At 32.4% G+C, this 18,548-nt stretch overlaps 4 protein-coding genes and 1 non-coding gene across 5 annotated transcripts; 2 read left to right on the top strand and 3 right to left on the bottom strand.

The window, feature by feature from the left end:
- Positions 1–557: 557 nt before the first annotated feature.
- On the top strand, positions 558–3,155 carry LOC114420691 (ADP-ribosylation factor-like protein 2). Its single transcript, XM_028386521.1, has 5 exons — positions 558–728; positions 814–924; positions 1,013–1,175; positions 1,900–1,980; positions 2,533–3,155. The coding sequence occupies exons 1-5, from the start codon at positions 664–666 to the stop codon at positions 2,668–2,670; spliced, it is 558 nt and encodes a 185-aa protein (XP_028242322.1). The 5' UTR covers positions 558–663; the 3' UTR covers positions 2,671–3,155.
- Positions 3,156–3,721: 566 nt separating this feature from the next.
- On the top strand, positions 3,722–5,586 carry LOC114420679. Its single transcript, XM_028386513.1, has 3 exons — positions 3,722–3,879; positions 4,778–4,966; positions 5,062–5,586. The coding sequence occupies exons 1-3, from the start codon at positions 3,808–3,810 to the stop codon at positions 5,149–5,151; spliced, it is 351 nt and encodes a 116-aa protein (XP_028242314.1). The 5' UTR covers positions 3,722–3,807; the 3' UTR covers positions 5,152–5,586.
- A 43-nt stretch (positions 5,587–5,629) lies between these two features.
- Positions 5,630–7,258, bottom strand: LOC114420686 (transcription factor RADIALIS-like). The gene is made up of 2 exons (XM_028386517.1): positions 6,775–7,258; positions 5,630–5,845 (listed from the first exon to the last, which is right to left on the bottom strand). The coding sequence occupies exons 1-2, from the start codon at positions 7,092–7,094 to the stop codon at positions 5,821–5,823; spliced, it is 345 nt and encodes a 114-aa protein (XP_028242318.1). The 5' UTR covers positions 7,095–7,258; the 3' UTR covers positions 5,630–5,820.
- Positions 7,259–9,496: 2,238 nt separating this feature from the next.
- TRNAQ-CUG lies at positions 9,497–9,568 on the bottom strand. The gene has a single exon. It is a non-coding gene; the product is annotated as a tRNA-Gln (tRNA).
- A 766-nt stretch (positions 9,569–10,334) lies between these two features.
- LOC114420671 (vacuolar sorting protein 39-like) lies at positions 10,335–17,511 on the bottom strand. Its single transcript, XM_028386508.1, has 12 exons — positions 17,004–17,511; positions 16,449–16,660; positions 16,159–16,290; positions 15,921–16,064; positions 15,618–15,730; positions 13,976–14,402; positions 13,247–13,570; positions 12,468–12,689; positions 12,005–12,247; positions 11,391–11,837; positions 11,129–11,227; positions 10,335–10,908 (listed from the first exon to the last, which is right to left on the bottom strand). Exons 1-12 carry the CDS (start codon positions 17,482–17,484, stop codon positions 10,705–10,707), a joined length of 3,048 nt encoding a protein of 1,015 aa, XP_028242309.1. The 5' UTR covers positions 17,485–17,511; the 3' UTR covers positions 10,335–10,704.
- Positions 17,512–18,548: the final 1,037 nt, after the last annotated feature.

Raw genomic sequence — 18,548 nt, 5'->3', positions numbered from 1 at the left:
GAAGATTTAACACAAACTTTCACGTGACTTAATAGTTTTATACATTCATAAACTTTCCCTTTTAAATAATGTTTATATTATATTTATTTTATGTTCTTAATTTATTTTAATGATAAGTAGAAAAAGTAATGGAAGAATTTTTAAAGCATCTTTTTACAAACTATTTTTTCAACTTGTGAAAAACACTAAAATTATTTTCTTTAGTTGTTACTTATTTAAAAAGTATATTTAATTATCATAATTTTAAAACATATTTAAATCAAAAATACCCTTTGAAAGGAAAAAAATTGGCATAAAATGATAACAAATTGATTTCTCAAAGATAACAAATTTAAATTTAATTTTTAAATATGAAAAAATATAATAAATTAATCTTACGAATAATTTAACAACAAAATAGTTCCTAAATTTTATAATTTAATATCAAACTAATTTTTAAAAATATAACTTAATATTAAATTAATCTTTAAATATTACTAATTTAATAACAATATAGTAGGACCAAAAGACAACGAATTTGACAATTTACCTGAATAATTTAAAATAACTCGTTCGTTGCAATTTGCAAAGTACAACTCAGTAACCACCTTCCGTTGGACATTATTAACGATTTATCGCTGTGGAATTACGTTCGAAGTCGAGTCGAAGAGTTTTGGGAGCCAAATGGGTCTTCTGAGTATCATAAGGAAAATCAAGCGGAAAGAGAAGGAAATGCGAATTCTAATGGTGTAAGTTGTTCCTTCAATTCCAATTTCTCTTTGATTCTCTCCATTCATAATACATTAACACCTTGAATCAGTTGTTATTCTGCAGCGGATTGGACAATTCTGGGAAAACCACAATCGTTTTAAAGATAAACGGAGAGGACACCAGCGTCATCAGTCCCACGCTCGGCTTCAACATCAAAACCATAACTTACCAAAAGTAATTTTCACTTTTCACCACTCAATCACATTATAATAGCTATCATTATGTGCGTAGTGTGAAATTATTTGCTTCTTATTATTGTTAGGTATACTCTAAATATATGGGATGTTGGGGGGCAGAAAACAATAAGATCTTACTGGAGAAACTACTTTGAGCAAACAGATGGTTTGGTTTGGGTGGTTGACAGTTCAGATCTGAGAAGGTTGGATGATTGCAAATTCGAGCTCGATAACCTTCTCAAGGAAGAGGTTTGTTCTATCCAAATGTTTATTATTGCTTATTAATAAACAGGTTGTTGTTTACAATAATGTTGCTGGTGTTGATAACTAAGTGTGGGTTCGGAGTAAGTGTTTTAGGAGAGTTTATGAAAATAGGCCATGATATGTCCATATACAGTTTTCAGTTTATTTCAATGAGCTCTTTAGAATAGCTTATGAAAACAGCTTAGAAATTATAATTTAATGTTATTTCCTCTTCAATTATAAAGTAACATATACATAAGTGCTTACATTGGAATCATATGTAAGCACTAAGCATTTATTTATTTGGCAAATGCTAATTAAGTTATTTACCGAAATGCACCCTTAGATTGCCAGTCATGTTTTTGGAAGACAAACCAATTTATAACTTCTATTTGATCGGCATCAGGTTCTATTGATGTTTTGTGCTAATATTGTCTAAGCTTAATACGTTGCATTGAGTAAATGGTTTGAGATTTTTGGTCTTGATCCATTGCTTTTGCCACTTGAAAGGATTATTTACAGTAGTAGTAGTGTCAAAGCAATAGCAATGAGCACTTGCTCCATTGACAATTTGAAGAAATATTTGTGTTAGTTTAAGAAAGTAAACTGTAGTTGTTGCTTTTTGTTTACCCATTTGGAATGCTTACATGATTACTTTTTTTCTTTTTTATTCATGTAGGGTGTTTGTTTACTTTTGGTGTTAACATTGTTTTTATTCTAAATCTAACAGAGGCTATCTGGAGCATCTTTACTGATATTAGCAAATAAACAGGACATAAAAGGTGCCCTTACACCTGAAGAAATAGCTAAGGTGAGCTTAATTTTATGAGTAATTATATATCATATATGAACCACTCTCCACTATAAATATCTCATTAACACTTATCATTGTATCTATCTCTCCTTATCACATCATGCCACCTAGACACCTACTATACCTACACTCCTCTCTTTCCACTCTCTTTCTCTCACTAGGTGTCAAATAGATGAGAGGTGTCCATGAATCATTTTATTAATTTTATATGGCGCTTCGTCCGTAAACTGGATTCGTTTGACTTTATGTGCAAACCCTGAATGAATACCTTTAAGAGAAGCAACCTAGTTGATTCAACAAATTTGAACTGATTTTTGGAATTCATAGTTCTGATTTACTTTAAGTGCTCAAGTTTTTTTTTTTTTTTTGTACTTCTCTATTAGTATTAGCTAAAGTTGAATTCTATTTATTTTCAGTAAACACAGTGGAGCTAAATATCAGAGAAACTAAATTTTAAACGGGTCCAATCCCAAGAACCTGAAACCACAAGTAACTCCAGTTACAATTGTTTCTAAGTTGTTAGATTTCTTATGTGCTCCAACAATGCAGGTGCTGAACTTGGAAGCCATGGATAAATCTCGGCATTGGCAGATAGTTGGCTGTAGCGCATACACTGGTGAGGGTCTGCTTGAGGGATTTGATTGGTTGGTCCAGGACATAGCCTCCAGAATCTACATGCTTGACTGATGCTTGTTTGTGCCATCTTCCATGAAATGTGTGCCAACTTACAAGAGAATTCTCAAACAGTCAAACCCAATATCTGTCTTTGGAAGACATTATGGATTCCCTGTCTCACTGATATGTTCCAGATTTTTTTTTTTAAAATTTTTGGTGGGTGGGGGTGATGGGGGGTGCCTGTAAAATCATATTGGATTTTGAAGTGGCAAGATATTGAATTACTTGCGAGTTACTTACCTATCAAATCATATATGAGAATTGGGAAGACTTGATTATGAACAACTGGAGAAGAATGACTGTGTGAAGCAAGTATTTTGTAATCAAATTAAGTTCATGAACAAAAGCATATGTGCATAAGGAACACCTGTGGACATTTTAAGCACGTAGGCAGCGGACTGCTAGTTCTAAGTTTTCTTTAAATGTGAAAATAACTGTAGTTGAGGATTTCTTTTTTAAAATGTTGTTTTAATGTTATACATGCTTAATTTACTGAAGAGCTCCACGATCAACCTCAAGGGGTACTAGGTTTATTTGGTATTATTTACGGGTAGAGGTAGTATTTTTTTAAATTTTTTTGGGGGTTAAAAAATAAAAAATATTATGTTAAACTTAAGGTTAAATTACTTTTTAAGTCAGTTTTTTATTTGATTTATTCAATATGGTCTCACTTTCTTTCGTTTTGATTCATAGGCACATTACTTGACGAATTGACTTATTAGATTTCCTTTAGTTTTTTTCTCTCCTTTTATATGTTCAATTTAGTTATTTAATTTTTTTTAATGTTGCTCTTTTGTCTGTTTTTAAAGAATGTCGTTTGTGCAGTTGCATGTTAAAGTGAATTTTCACACTTAGCGGCAGTTTTGAGTAACTGACGCGAATTATTTAAAATAAATTATTTTAAGTTTTAACTTTAACTTATTTAAAAGAATTGATTTTATATTTAACTGTTATTATAATAATTTTATTTCATTAACATTTAAAAATAATTTTATTTTATTATATTCTTAAAAAAATAAAAATTGGGCCTTGGGCTATTGTAAATTAAGAAGGGCCGTCCTAAGCTTGAATGCCGTGTGCGGCTTGCCTGTAGTAAAATCAGAAGCCGCGGAAATCTGGTATAGAACGCTGTTGGTATCTTTGCCCCAAATGATTTCTATTGTTGCAGTTGCATTGCAGCCAAAGCCAAGTGATCCCTCATTGATCTTCCCTTTCCTCAAAGTAAGTTAAGTTGCCTTTCGTCTTCTCCTTTTTCCATGCATACTTTTTTTCTGTCTTTAATTCCGTACTTCTGGTAGTCACTGTTTTTTTCCTTAAGAATCTTGTTTACAGATACTATTTTATAGGCTTAGCGTAGAAGTTCCGTTAATAATTACAATGATTTTTTATTGCACGGGAAGAATTTATTTACTTTTTTTTCGCATCCAGTTATTTTCTTTCAGGTAATCATACAAACAGTAAGGTAAACAATTGTTGAAGTGTTTTTCTGTGAATTGTAATAACAAGAGTATTGTTAATATTTTTTTAATAGTTATGTTTTTTTTAAAAAAAAACATCAAAATGTCTTAATGCCTTCTTTAAAAAATTAATCATAATTTTTTAAGCTTGAAGAATTGATTTCTACTTTTACCTCCAGTATACATTTTTCTTCGCAAATACACATTATCTTGTAGAAGAATGAAGTGTTTAAAGAGTATATGTTTTGACTTTTCATTAAGCAGTTTCTTTACATGCTCCTACTATAGCTGAACGGTCCTGTGTTTTTTATGGCTAGACGCTAAAGTGCATGTAATTGTAATGTAACTGTATTTCATCAAGATTGCACATGATTTTGTGCATGTAATGTAATTGTAACCCATAAAATTCATAGGGGTGCATGAAGACATGGAGTAATACATTATACTAATTCCTAAAATTACAAACGTTAATCAATTATAACTTTAACAACAATCAATCGATTCAGTTCATTGTTATGAACTATGCCTCTTTTAATCTTTTAGTCAATTTTGTTATAATTGGCTCATATTGGTCCAGCTATAGTTAATCTTCAGTTAGAGCATGTGTTAGTTGCATTCAGGATCAGTTTTAACTTTTAAGCAAGATACGTTAATTGTGGTAGGTGCTCGCTAGAATGGATTCCAACAACAAGCAGACTGATGAGAAACGACCAGCATCAAGAGACTCATTCTGCCAAAGAAAGAAGTCTGAGAATGGGAGTTTTGTGTCTAATTTAAGAAATCACTTTCATGAATTTATACATGCTTCTGCGGATGAACACAAGACATGCTTGAGAAACACAATTCAAAAGGTAAACTTCTGCTGTGGATATGTGCATCTAGCAAGGTCTCTGTTTATGATGTTCACACTGTTTGTAAGTGATAAATTATATGTTGATTGAAACAGATATTGAATGCATCAAAGATTTTTGGGAAAGACCGTGACAGCAAAAATGAAGGTGACTCTGTACCCCTTCAGTCATCTACAAAGAACTAGAAGGCTTTCTCAAATCATCATCATCAGTAGAGTGATAGAAGAGTTTATAAGATATCCTATGGCCTTAGAATGCTTGATTTTTCTTGACTACAGCACAATAGATTTGTGATACATTTATGTGTCATTGCCAAGCAGTTTGGTCATTTGATTGATTTTCTTTCATAATGTATGTATTGTCTGCAATTGTTTACGACTTAAACATACTTACCAATGTGTTAGGTAGAAGAAACATATTTCACTTTTTCTTCTTATCTTTTTCTCCTGCAAGTACTTGTGGAGAAGCTTATCCAGCTATCATTGTAGTCAAGTAGGACTTTGCTTTATGGTTGCATGAATTTGTAGCTCCGTTGTTAGCAAAGTAAACTGAAGTCAACATTAATTTCTCTGTTATACGAGTCAAGTTGTCAAAATAAGAATTTGCAGGCTTGCAGCAAAGCTTATTTTAGCTTTTTATCTATCCTTATATAAAAAAGAGATGTCATGGTGAATCGTAAGCATCGAAGAAATTTATTACATAGAATTCTGAGAAAAACAAAGTTATTGATGGTCAATGCTTACATTTCTAACAAAACTAACAAACTAGCATTTGCAATGAAAAAAAAAACTGATGGTCAATCCTAAAACGAGTTCTCTAAAAATGGTGTTCTTCTTCACTTTGAAGCTCATTCTTCATCTGAGTTTTAAATCCCTCAGCCTGTACATAATTTGTAACCAAAATAATTACAATTAGCAAAAACACGAAATATTATTTGGTGATCCTCCCCTCCCCCTCCCTCTTTCGTTTAGGTATGCATTAAACATCATCATGAAGTATATTGGTCTTAAATCTAGTCAATAAGATATTCATTAGAATTAAACTAAGTGTAAAGAGTTTCCGGTTGTGATTTTGTTTGTACACTATACATGTTAATAGACATGGTTGAGTCCAAAAGAGAAGAAAGAAAATTAGTAAATTCTAATCGATTGAAATGAGGAAGATAATTACATCAAACTACCTATTTGGCTTATATATAATGTGAAAATTAACAAAGTAGTAACTATTTTTTTACAGCAACCAGTAACTAAATTTAAACGAAGGTTTGTTTGGACAATTTTTTTAATAAACACTCTTAAAGAGAGAAAAAAATAAGATGATAAAATGAATTAAGCTTATTCTGTTAAGTTAAAAAATTAATTTAGTAAAAAAAATTTCTATTTAGTTTTTTCAAAAGTTTATTTTATCTTCGTATTTTCTTCTCCAAATTTGTCCAAACATCACCTATATTTGTAACAATTTGCCTCAGTTTTTGAAGTAGTTTAAGAGGTGGGGTAGACAACCGACTTTTACCAACAGTCCTAGACTTTCTTGTTATAATTGTCATAAAATATTATTCTCATGGGAGATGAGTATGAACACCAGGCCCTACTAGGCAGCTAGAGGATTAATTGCCATTGATCACTTTTAGGAAGTAACATTAATCAGTGAGGACATCATATTGTGGTATTGATCACTTTTATGAAGTAACATTAATCAGTGAAGCTATAAGTATTGGAAATAGTTTCATTTCGAGAAGAACAATTCTACTTATGGGAGGATAAAAATTTGTTTCCATAACAATGCTAAAGGGGAATCATTTATGTTACCTTTGTTCTGCACTGCTGATGTTTAGTTTGCCACATCCAGCATTTCTCGTGTAATCAGGGAGTGGAACCTTGCCCGATTCAATGTTTTTGATGTCCTCTAGGAGTATCTCATATTGTCTCTTGACTTCAACTTCAGTTGTGCCTCCAACAAACATGGCTATGTTGTTCCAACGCTCAGGGGTATCCTTGTCATATATTGCCAAGGCATTCTCAAACAGTTTGTTCTTCTCAGTTGTCCATCTTAGACTGGTGTTAGGAGAAGAAAGTGTGTAGGATGTCATTGCTTTCAGATTGGAACAAAGGGAAAATTCTGTGGACATGTAGTCACTAAATTAGGAAGAATCTTTGACTGCAATAAGGGGAAGTAAATGAGTGGGAAAGCAATGGGTTAGAACTGTAGAAGACTAGTGTGAAACACAAGGGAGTAGGAAGTTGTTGAAGTGAATATTATAAGTCCCTGGATTCAAGAAATGACACTGTAAAACTAGTAATTGGTGCTCCATTAAACTATATATGGAAAGTTCGCGAGTTGTCAAACTAAAGTACAAGTTATTAATATTATTGTTATATAATATGATGATTGTGCAGCTGGGATATTAATGAAAGGATTTAAGTTCTAAAGATTAATCAGTTGCTTCATTTTCAAGTATTCTAATGTTTTTCCTGAAAGGCTTAATGTTAGATAAGGATTACGGTCCCAATGTCCAATGTTTGTTCCTGTGGTTTAGTGGCATGTGATCTTTCAAACACTAAACCGTAGTAATTTAAAAAGACGAATCTAGTGAACTAATATGAACTAAAGAATTGGAAGTATCGATGTTTGCTAATAAATGTCCAGTGGGCAAGAAAATAAAAATGGAACATTTATTATATTATAATAAAATATTTGATACATATTTTTAATCAAAAATATTTTAATATAAAATATTAAATAAATATTTCTTCATTAAGACTTTTATGCAAAAGCAATTAATAACATCTGCCTTAGTGCAACTCATTGGAGTTGAATAAATTTATTATTTATAATTTTTATATAGATCTCATTGTATCAATATTACATTAGTATGATCGAAATTAATTTTGGATTTTTAAAGCAAAGTCTTCTATGAAAGAAAAAATTGTGATTGGAAGGATAAATTTCACTAAAAATTCAACTAAATTTTCCGTCAAATATTAATTATTATTAATAAAATTAATAAATATTTTACCCAGGACATGTTAAAGAAATGTAAAGGTCTCATTATAATATATTTTTAAACTTTATATAACTTAAAAAGTAACTTTTTCTCCACATTGTTTATTTTGTCTTATTAAATGAATAGGAGACCTATAAATCACTCACATTTTGGTTAATTAACGGTAGATTGATTATATAGGCTATTGAAATTTTTATACAAGTCCAAATAAAATATTTTTTAATGAGATATAATGTGAATTAGATTATCAAGGAAGAAAGAAAGAGAAAAAATATTGTAAGTTTAATACTCTGTTAATAAAATTAATATTCTAATAAATTAACATTTGTTTGATAAAAAAATATAATATTTTTAAATTTTTTTGTGATAGTATTTTTTTTTAACCTAATATTGCTTAAATAATCTTTTCTCTAATGATGTAACTCACAAGTGAATGTCAATGCTTATTTTTTTACCTCCAAATGACTCGCAAACATCACTGAACATTTTGATTAACCGTAGATTATATATGTAACAGTCACTTCATCTCACTCAAGTAGTGCAATTAGATTGTAACGGTTTCTCATCTGTAAAAGTAGCATATGCAACTAACATTGGAGTTATTACTACAATAAAACTATACCTTGTTTTAATTTTAATTTTATTTTCACATATTTCTCTTCTCTCAAATATTATATCTACGATTTTCTATTTCTCTCCATCTGAGACTTATGGAAATTGACGTTTATTACTGTACTTGAGTTGCCGTGATATGACCGAAAAAGAAGGACGTGAGATGTTGAAGCCGTAGATGCTAGATACTAGGCTTTAGCTTTTCCAGCAATTTCGTTCTCGATTGAAGAGACACATAGGACGCGATAGACAACACGTGTATACATTAATATTCTTAAATAAGTGACGTTGCTTCAACAAAATTTAATTCTCAGTGTCTGATCTGAACTGCGTCCGCATCAATCCAAATTCTACATGGTGCGTGTTTTTATCAACTATGGGAGAGTACATTTCATTTATTTGTTTGAAATAGGCATTTCTAATTGCAAAAAAAAAAAAAAAAAGGGAAAACAAGAAGTTATGTTTTTCCTTTGGGTCCATAACAACGAATTAAGCAGTGACATTCCAACTACAACACTGACAGACAGGGTCCCAAAATGAGGCTACTGAAGTTTCTTCACAGGTCACCCCGCGTTCCCCATCTTGTCTGTTGTATGTAAAACTTATCATTAATGCCAAGCTTTTAGAATACTGAACTCTTTATTGCAGGAGTATTATGCAGACATAATAATCTTTAGCTCAAAGCAAAAGCAGGAAAAAGAAAATTAAGTTATGGCATTTGTATGATATTATAGTACTATTTTTCAACATGGTTCAATGGATTTTATATGGTATGAGTAATTCTTTTTAATTCCAAATATATATAAGAAAGAGATGTTTAGAAACTCATTATTTGAAAATGCCGGTTTACAAACTCTGCTCTCGGAGTCAAACAATAGACCATGGGACCATTTGATGCGAATGGAAAAAAAACAAGGTCCCACCGAGATTTGAACTCGGGTTACTGGATTCAGAGTCCAATGTCCTGACCACTAGACCATGGGACCATTTGATGCATATGAAAAGATTTTAAATATATTTATAATTAAATCAAAGTTTTTTTTTCATTAACCAATTTTCCCTTTGCTTTTATTTGATTAAATTTTAAACTATTATTATTTAAAGTGATTTTCTATTTTATTCATGATTTTTCTAGAATAAAATTTTTTATTTTATTAACCTTAAATATGAAAAAGAGATATACAAAAATAAGATTCTAAATATTTTTTTCTTTTACTTTTACTTTTACTTTTATATCTCTTTTTCATTTACAATCCAAACAAAACATTAAAGAGAGTAAGTAGTAAACAATGTCTTGAATCTCACATTGAGTGAAATAAGGAATTCAATGTGATACTCAAGCCATGAAATCTCTAAATATGCTTTGTTTTAGTTAAACTCTCAAAATATGCTCAAGTCATAACATTACTACTTATATTTTAATCTCAACTAAAATGTTGAGATGTAGAAAAAAATTACCCAAAATAATATGCACTCAAATTTTGGTTTTCGAGGTGAGATAACTCAATTGAAATTTAAAAGTGGCCAACTTTGAGTGTTAAAATTGGTAAACCAAGAAGTTTCTATCGAGTTATAATCTGACCTAAAACAAAATGTACCATGTTTACAAAAAGAACAAAGAATTTCTGCCAATCCCTAGTGAATCATGTACATTTCGTGTACTCTTATTTTGCTTGTCGCAAGTTTTGCGATTGTTCTCATTATCAATCCGTAGTGATAGACTGATAGCGATTCTTTTCAACATATATATGATTTATCATTATGCTTTTCTTAATTAATATTGAAATTTAACTTCTATATTTCGGTGCGGTTATACAACACATGAAAAAGGAGGGAGGAAATCTGCCCCCTTTCAATGGTCAAAATAAATAAATGTCCGATCCTCTAACCCAATATTTACATCACAAAAAAAAAAAAAAAGATAGACACATCGCGCTCTTCACATACCAAATCTCACTTTTCAAACGAATTGACTAGGCAAAGAAAAAAAAAAAAAAAAAGAGACCTCTGAAGATAAAATACAGAGCCACTTTCATCATGATCCACCTACCAACAGGTACCGTGGGTAAAAACACGCTCAAAACATGACAACTAGACCACCAATTGGTATGGCCTCTCAGCTTCATAGTCGCTTCCTCAATTGAGACCCTTTGCCCACTGCTTTCATATTTTGAGAATCTCTGAAACAGACAAAGTGCACGAGTGTGCTACCATTTGGGTAGACTGCAAAAACACTTGTCCCTATTTTCTTATGGCACAGAGAACACATGCTATCACCGGTTATCTTCACAACTGCTTTCCTCTGACTGTAGAGTTTGTCTTTCACCTGTTCGAAACAAATTGAATCATTCTACAAGCTAGATGCTAACAAAACAGAAGTATCTGAATACGCAAAAGTGTGGCTCATTGGCTCTGCCATGTTGCATCCTACAGTACAAGTACTGGATGGTGCGAAGTCGTGATGATGTATAATAAATCCACTCGGAAGCGAGAGATTATTAAGTCTCTACAAATGCCCCCTAAAATATTAACAGATATATGCTTACCTGAAGGTTCTCACTTTGTCTCAAGCTCTTTATCACCGAACAATTTCGGTACATTTCACTAGATTTTCTCAGAAGGGGTCCAAGAAACGAAAGTAGATCCTGCAGATTATAGACACATTTCTTACCAAATTGAAGAAACCAAAAAATGTTTGACAAAATATAACTTTCTCCTAACAGAACAAAACTCCTAAGAGCAAAAGTTAGATCAGTAAAAACAGTTGGTGCATTTTTTAGCTATGGTGCCCCAACAAGCAGTGGATACCTGTAATTTCGTCTCTTTTGGTAAAAGTTTAAGGGCCTGAGCTCCATTAATTCTATCCCACCTGCGGCTCAACAAATCAAGGACCTCATCAAGCATGATAGTAGAACCACCCTCATCATTATACTCATCTGCATCACCATCACTCCTGCCACTGTCAGTGCTGCTTAAACTAACTTTTGTGTCCTCTGCACCCTCTATTGCAGCAATTTTCTTTGACCCTCGGCCTCTACTTTTTATGGATGGGGTAGGAGTAAGTTTTGGAATGGTTTTATTCTGTGGGGATAATAGATTTGTAATTCTCTTTCCGAAACCTGCTGTGGTCCTTCGAGGATTCAAATAAATTTGCAAAAGTACAAGGTATATGTTGCTGGAATTTTTTGAAGATGGCTGATGCATAGACTCATAGACCCGATCACAATAAGACAATGCCAGTTCTGGAGCATTAAGCTACAAATGAAAAGTACACTCGTTTATTTCCATAATATTCAATAGTTTAAAAACAATGATTTATATTACACACTCAATATGAAACAATGAACTGCATTGGGGATATCAGAAAATGACATCACTGAATCTCCCCTTCACAGTAAATAAATGATTTATATTTGATATACCTTATGAACATACAAAGATAATGCCAGATCATGTTGGTTCATTTTCCCCAACAATATTGCATGCTCTTCATACAATGCATCTAGTGGAAGACGTTTTAGCAAAGCCTCTGGATTGTATCCTGCTATACTCTCTAAGGCAGTCAATAATTTTTTCCTTGTTGGGGAATGATCTTTCTCATCCCATTTTTCTTGAGCACTTAAATCAGCATACCAATCAAGTACTTCAGAAAGATAGATGTGCACCTACATTGCAAAATACTGTAAATTAATATAGAATTTTCTCAAGTTATTAATTATATATAAAACATGCTGACAATTAAACAGCATCAGAATAATGCTTTACCAATTTTTTTAAGAGCTATTTTCATGAAATCCCTCGACCAGCGCCCTCCCCAACCAAAAGAAAAGGTAGTAGAATTGATTAATTCCTTAATTCCTAGGAATAAAATGCAAGAGTCCTCACCATTTCATTCTGCAAATTGCCAGATACTGCATTCTCATTCATTGCAAGCATAAGCTCCAAGTACCTAGCTTGCATGTTTGGAGAATGCTTCTTCAAATATGAGCTCACCATATCTGCTGGAATATTTCCAGACAGAAAGAGGTCTATAGTTTGAGATGGACAGCTTTCAAGAACAAGCATTGAGAACTCTAGAACAAGTATGGGGTCTGTCCCACATAGTGGCTGCATCAGAAACCCGCCAAATTAAAAATTAAGAACCAGAAACAAGCTTTTCAATTTGGAAGAATACTTAAAATCCAAATGTAATGGAAATCGAAATCATTTTTCCAATTAATTTGTGACTACACAGACAACATTTTCCAGTATAGCTAGATGCAGAGGAGAAGAACAGAATTAAGTCAATAAACCAATAAAGGAAAAACCTCTAAAACATTTTCTGTTAGCATATCAGTGCCACAGAACCAAAAAGTCATCTGTTTAATGGCGAAGTGTCATCTGATAAAGACTACCAAATACTGCAAAAGAATAGTACCTTCGTATAATCTCTCCATTAATGCTATAACCTAATGTTAATAAGACCCCCAATAAATACATCAATAACTTCTGCGGAGTGAGGACTTACTACCTCATAGAATCTCATATTTCAGACACTACTGCTTTCTAAATCCTAAGCACCATATATATCAGTTAGTTTTTGAGGCAGTAAAAAATTTAAACATAACAACCTTTGGAAATTTGAAGGAAAAAATGAGTTAATTTTTAACCAAACAAAAAATTACCTTGAGATACTCCACAATATCCTCAGGTTTGAATCTTTGTGTAATTTCAGACTGGCCAGATTTTGACTCATCCACCAATTTGTGAAGAAGTTCAAGAGCATCCTGGTGCAATGAGTTGTGCTTGTAAAGTTCTAATAAAGCAACATGATGATTGCCTTTCCGAAGTATTTCCTCACATATTTTCAAATCACAGTAGTTAACACCTCTCAGTAATTCTAAAGCCCCCGAAGACTGTCCAGTTAGAAGCAAAGCTTGGAGTAGAGCAGTATCCAATACTGAAGCCATCTCCCGAGCTCCTGAACTGACAGGTATATTACCACGCCCCTGACACCAAACAATTATTTCAAAATGATAACCTCAGTAACAACAGAGATAAATTATTATTATCCATTCCGATATTTCAAAACAAATTAAGGACATCAATATTCCCACAGCTATACCATCAATCCTGAATGTGTGTGCTGTGGGGAAGGGGGGTATATCAAGTAAAGTAAGGGAATACAAAGAGCTAATCTTTTTGTGCTCTCATGCTCTCACCCTTCATACACTCTCTGTATATATTTATATACACATGCACCCACATAAAATAAACCTTCATATAGACATGGCATAACATCACCTAGTTGTAACATTGAAAGGCATGAGTTGTAAATTTTACCCCCCAAAATTATTGTTATCACACATTGCAGATATATTAAATATGCAGAAAACAAAACTAGTTTATCTTACCTTGTTTGTTTTCTTAAGCCTATTGTAAGATGCAAAGTTATCCCCAACTGCATCTAAAACAACTTCTTCAGTTCCTTCTGCAGTGGCCTTCTCAATAAAACTAAATCTCTTCTTCTGTAAATATTTTATGAGAGCCATAAGCATATTATGGTTCATTTTTTTGGATTCAAGTGCTGCACTCTCATCAAATTCTGACATATGAGATGTTGATGGGGGTTCCATATCATCTGACACACCTGAAGAAGCTCTGGAGAGATATGAAGCATCCCCATAAATGTCCAACTTCTCCGGATCATGAACAATAGTAGTCTTTGGAAGGATAATGGATGGATACAGGGAAAGCACATAGGTTATTTCTATTTGAGATGCCAGAAAATGTTCCATAGCCTCTTCATAGCTCCCATTGTCAAAAAGATAGTGAGCATATCTGTAACATGATACAAACACATTTAACAGCACTTCGGAAAAATATGAAGTAATGATTAATATGTTGAGCTGATGTAATTTAGAAAATCTACTGATTACTAAATGGGTTTACTATCTTTTTAGTCCTTAAACTTATTAAAATTTCTATTTTTAGTCTTGAACTTTTTTTGTCTGTTTTTACTCCTTTAACTTATTTTTTGTACTAACTTTTAGTCCCTTAATTTTTACTTTGTTACTTCTAGTCCCTTAAAATGATTAAAAGTAAGGACAGAAAAAAAGTTAAAGGACTAAAAGTAAGGATGAAAAAAAAAAGTTTAAGGGACAAAAAACAGAAATAAAAAGTTTAGGGACTAAAAAGATAGTTTACCCTAACTAGGATATAAATGCATGAAAGGTAAAATCTTCCACCCAAACAATTAACCTTATCATTGATGTAGGCATCATTATGCAACTCATAGGGGCCCAGTAGCAACATCAATATGTATACTGATATTCTGGGGACAGAACATGTCACTGAAATGAGTTTTACACACCTAGTCTTGTATATTAATTAACATAATAATATTGTTATGAACATAATAATTACTTAATGACACAAATATTGTTATGAACATAATGATACAATTATGTGCAATGATCAAAATGGTTATGAATAACATAGTTTGGCATATATCTTCTAAAATATAGGAATCCCCAGTACATTGTACAGATCACAGTCTAATTGTATGATACATAATCCAAGAAGAGAATATATTTGTTATTATATTGAGTCAAAGAAATTAGCCACAGTAACTAATAAGTTTATCAACATGATAACAAGAATCACTTAGTAATACTTCTAGTAGCCACAGCTACTAAGTTTAATAAGCTCTTATACAAGGAACACTTAGTCACAAATATAACAAGCATTAGACATTTCTATTTGGTTACATTTGCTATCATGATCATATTGATACAAATTCCAGCTCAACACTATTTCCAGACCTCCACTGTGAGTGCTGATATATTTCAATCATAACTACTGAATCCTACAAGTTTCAAGACATTCAGAAATTAATATGTAAGAGTTTGGAATCAATACAAAATTAAACTGCCAGCAAATCAGTGCTCACGGCTCATAATTAAGATGAACTTAAAATCAAATGTGTTCAACTTAATAGGGGCAATATTACTCCTTTGTTTTTTCAAAAGGAAGAATCTCATAATGGCATATAACCTTATATGAATTGAACCCTCCTTTGCAGCACGAAGACTTGAATCTTCAGGTGGAAGAAGCTTGCACAATGACAAGGCCTCCTCAAAGTTGCCAGAAGCAGTTAATTGGACTATCTGCAAGGTAAATATAAAAATCCTTAACTTCTGATTTAAGTTTAACAACACTACACAAAATTAAGTACAGAATTTGATAATGAAAAGCAAAAAGAAGTGATGTGATTCACTGCTCTGCCATTTGCATTAGAGTCCAGAAACAGGTGCCACAGCAAAAAAGACATCAATCATTCAACAATATTAGCAATACCTGGGCTCCAAGGGGAACAGGAAAGAGGCCATGAATAGAATTATCCAAAGCAAGTATCGTGGAATCATTGCTCTGGCAAAGATGGCGAACATTTCGAAGAACAACTGTTTGTATCAGGGGATAAGGAGCTCGGAGAGACCGAATCTGCCAAATGCAACCAAAACATAGCACATCAATCAATCCACAACCTCTTGACAACAACAAAAGAACCAGGAAATTATTTCAAACAGTCAGTTACCTCCACAAATCTGGGCAACAAAGCTATAGCATACGGCTTCTGAATTACCACTTCCAAAGGAGCTTCTGACCAACAAATCCTACCTTCAGGAAGAAGCTTCCCATTTTGGTCAACAAAAACCCCAATATTCTCCTGAAAAAAAAAATGCACCAACAAAACAAATTACCTCATCTAACCTAAGAAAACAAGTAATACAAAACCTAATGTAGCAAGATCCGAAGAATTGACTCGAACAATAAGATAATACACAATGTATCATATCACCACACATTCATAGAAAAGAACAATACCTTTCCAAGAAGAAGCTCTCCGGAGGGAAGAGAAACAACCAGAGGAGGCGCTAGTCTTCCAGAAGTAAAAACCTCAGACAAAGCTCCATTTGAAGCATTCAGAATCACATATTCTCTTCTAATCCCTAAACATATATTCTCACCGCACCAACACATGGACTTCACCGTATCCGCCACACCAAAATCTTTCACCTCCACAAATCCCCTGCCACCTGCACCACGCGTGTGTTCGTGTGAGCATTTGCAAGATTGATTTTTTACAAAATTAATTTCGGCTAAAATTGATTTTGAAGCAAATTGATTCAAGTTTGGATATTCTTATTCCAAAATCAAGTTAGTTAGTAGTAAAATTCATTATAAAATAACACACAAGTTATTTTAAGTTCCTAACGTGAAATTAAACACCAGAACATTTACCTAGAAAAATGAAGTGGTATTTCAACATGATTTTGGATAAATTAACGGCAATACGAACACGCACTCAATTTCAATTTGAATTGACCACAACAACAACAATGGAGAAACGCGAGGGAAAAAGGAATGAATCAGCGTTACCGTCGTGTCGGAAGATGCAAACGCGCTTCTGCCTGGCGAAGCAGAGGAATCCACGGCGGTGGTCCCAGCAAAAGAGGTTAGCGCCCTTGGCCTTGGTGATGACCGCGATGGTCTCGAAGAAAGGGAGTCTGTGGAACGCGATGGATTCAGAGAGCGAGATGAGGAAGTCTCGCGACTCCACCACCGTCATTGAGAGCACGGGCTTCTTCGCGAACCCGGCGAGGTTCTTCTCCAAGGCGTAGGACTTGGAGCCGTCGGAGGAAGATTCCGTTTCCGGCGCGAATATTCGGAGCGATCCATCGGAGCAGCCCACGAGAAGCTTCGAACCGTAGGATTCGATGGATTCGATCTTGGCTGGGCACTCGCGCACCAGTTCCAGACAATCGTACGCGCTGTGCACCATTTCCTCACACCCCCTTATTTTTTTACATAACTTTAAGCTTGCTTGAGCTTGGCTTTTGGAAAGGAGGACACAATGCATACATTAATCATTAATTGCACTAATCACTTGCTGGTTTATTTTGGCATTCCTCCTTGCAATTTAACTGTTTATATATATATAATGCAAGAATTATTTAATGTTGATTGTGTTTAGTTGTCCAAAATATAAATGATGATGATAAAAAAAAGACATTAAAAAGGTGTTTTTAATCTTTTGTTATTTTTATATTATTTCTGTAAGTAAAAATGTCAAGTTATTATATGTCACATCATAAAAATATATCATTTGTTTTGCAAGTAAAAATGTCACGTAAGAAAAAAAATATTACATTAATAAAAATGTCACCTACTTGTTGTATTTTCTAAAATTATTTTTTAAATTAAATGTAAAACAAAATAAACCATTACAACAATTTAAATAAAAATACAAGTTAGAAAAAATGTTGACTAAAAGAAAATTGGACTTGTTTACGTCACCAAAACATTTAAGCATTGAATATTAAATATAATGTATAGATTTAATTTAAAATTAGTATAAATAAAGACCCTACATAACAAGATAAAACATTTTTATAAATAAGTATGAGTTGTTGTAAATATAATAAAATGTTAAAATCAATCAAATTAGTATGATATTCTAGTTTACATTAACCTAAAGTTCTAAAAAGAAAAAAATAAAAATTCATAAAATATAACTAGAAATATTTAAAGTGTTTATACGATATTCAAAATAAATAAATATATATATATATATATATAACAAATAAAACATAATTTATAAACAAATATGAGTTGTTGTAAATATAATAAAATGTTAAAATCAATCAAATTAATGTGATATTCTAGTTTACATTGAACTAAAGTTCTAAAAAGAAAAAAAAGAAAAATTCATAAAATATAACTAGAAATATTTAAAGTGTTTATACAATGTTTGTAAAGATAAATATCATAAAAAGGGGATTGAAATGTAATTTTCGCAAAATCTAAATCTTTTTTTAAACAACAAATGTATCGTCTGATGAAGTAAAACTTAAGAAAACAACTATCAGACTTTTGCAAAGTGAATCAAACGATAGTTTCAAATCTTTGTAAAAAAAAAAAAAG

Source organism: Glycine soja, chromosome 1, assembly GCF_004193775.1.
Source record: "Glycine soja cultivar W05 chromosome 1, ASM419377v2, whole genome shotgun sequence".
NCBI lineage: Eukaryota > Viridiplantae > Streptophyta > Magnoliopsida > Fabales > Fabaceae > Glycine > Glycine soja.
Note: the sequence above shows the minus strand (reverse complement) of the source record. Positions and strands in the feature narration are given on the sequence as shown.

Bases quoted from the DNA above. Each gene is read 5' to 3' on its own strand.
- LOC114420671 (XM_028386508.1), bottom strand. From the start codon at position 17,484: ATGCATTGTGTCCTCCTTTCCAAAAGCCAAGCTCAAGCAAGCTTAAAG. The intron at 13,571-13,975 runs GTAAGATAAACT...GTTTGGTGTCAG, and splicing joins GGCTTAAGAAAACAAACAAG to GGGCGTGGTAATATACCTGT. The intron at 12,690-13,246 runs GTAATTTTTTGT...TTTCTGATGCAG, and splicing joins ATATTGTGGAGTATCTCAAG to CCACTATGTGGGACAGACCC.
- LOC114420691 (XM_028386521.1), top strand. From the start codon at position 664: ATGGGTCTTCTGAGTATCATAAGGAAAATCAAGCGGAAAGAGAAGGAA. The intron at 729-813 runs GTAAGTTGTTCC...GTTATTCTGCAG, and splicing joins GAAATGCGAATTCTAATGGT to CGGATTGGACAATTCTGGGA. The intron at 1,176-1,899 runs GTTTGTTCTATC...TAAATCTAACAG, and splicing joins ATAACCTTCTCAAGGAAGAG to AGGCTATCTGGAGCATCTTT.
- LOC114420686 (XM_028386517.1), bottom strand. From the start codon at position 7,094: ATGTCCACAGAATTTTCCCTTTGTTCCAATCTGAAAGCAATGACATCC. The intron at 5,846-6,774 runs GTAACATAAATG...AATTATGTACAG, and splicing joins ATCAGCAGTGCAGAACAAAG to GCTGAGGGATTTAAAACTCA.
- LOC114420679 (XM_028386513.1), top strand. From the start codon at position 3,808: ATGATTTCTATTGTTGCAGTTGCATTGCAGCCAAAGCCAAGTGATCCC. The intron at 3,880-4,777 runs GTAAGTTAAGTT...TAATTGTGGTAG, and splicing joins TGATCTTCCCTTTCCTCAAA to GTGCTCGCTAGAATGGATTC. The intron at 4,967-5,061 runs GTAAACTTCTGC...TGATTGAAACAG, and splicing joins TGAGAAACACAATTCAAAAG to ATATTGAATGCATCAAAGAT.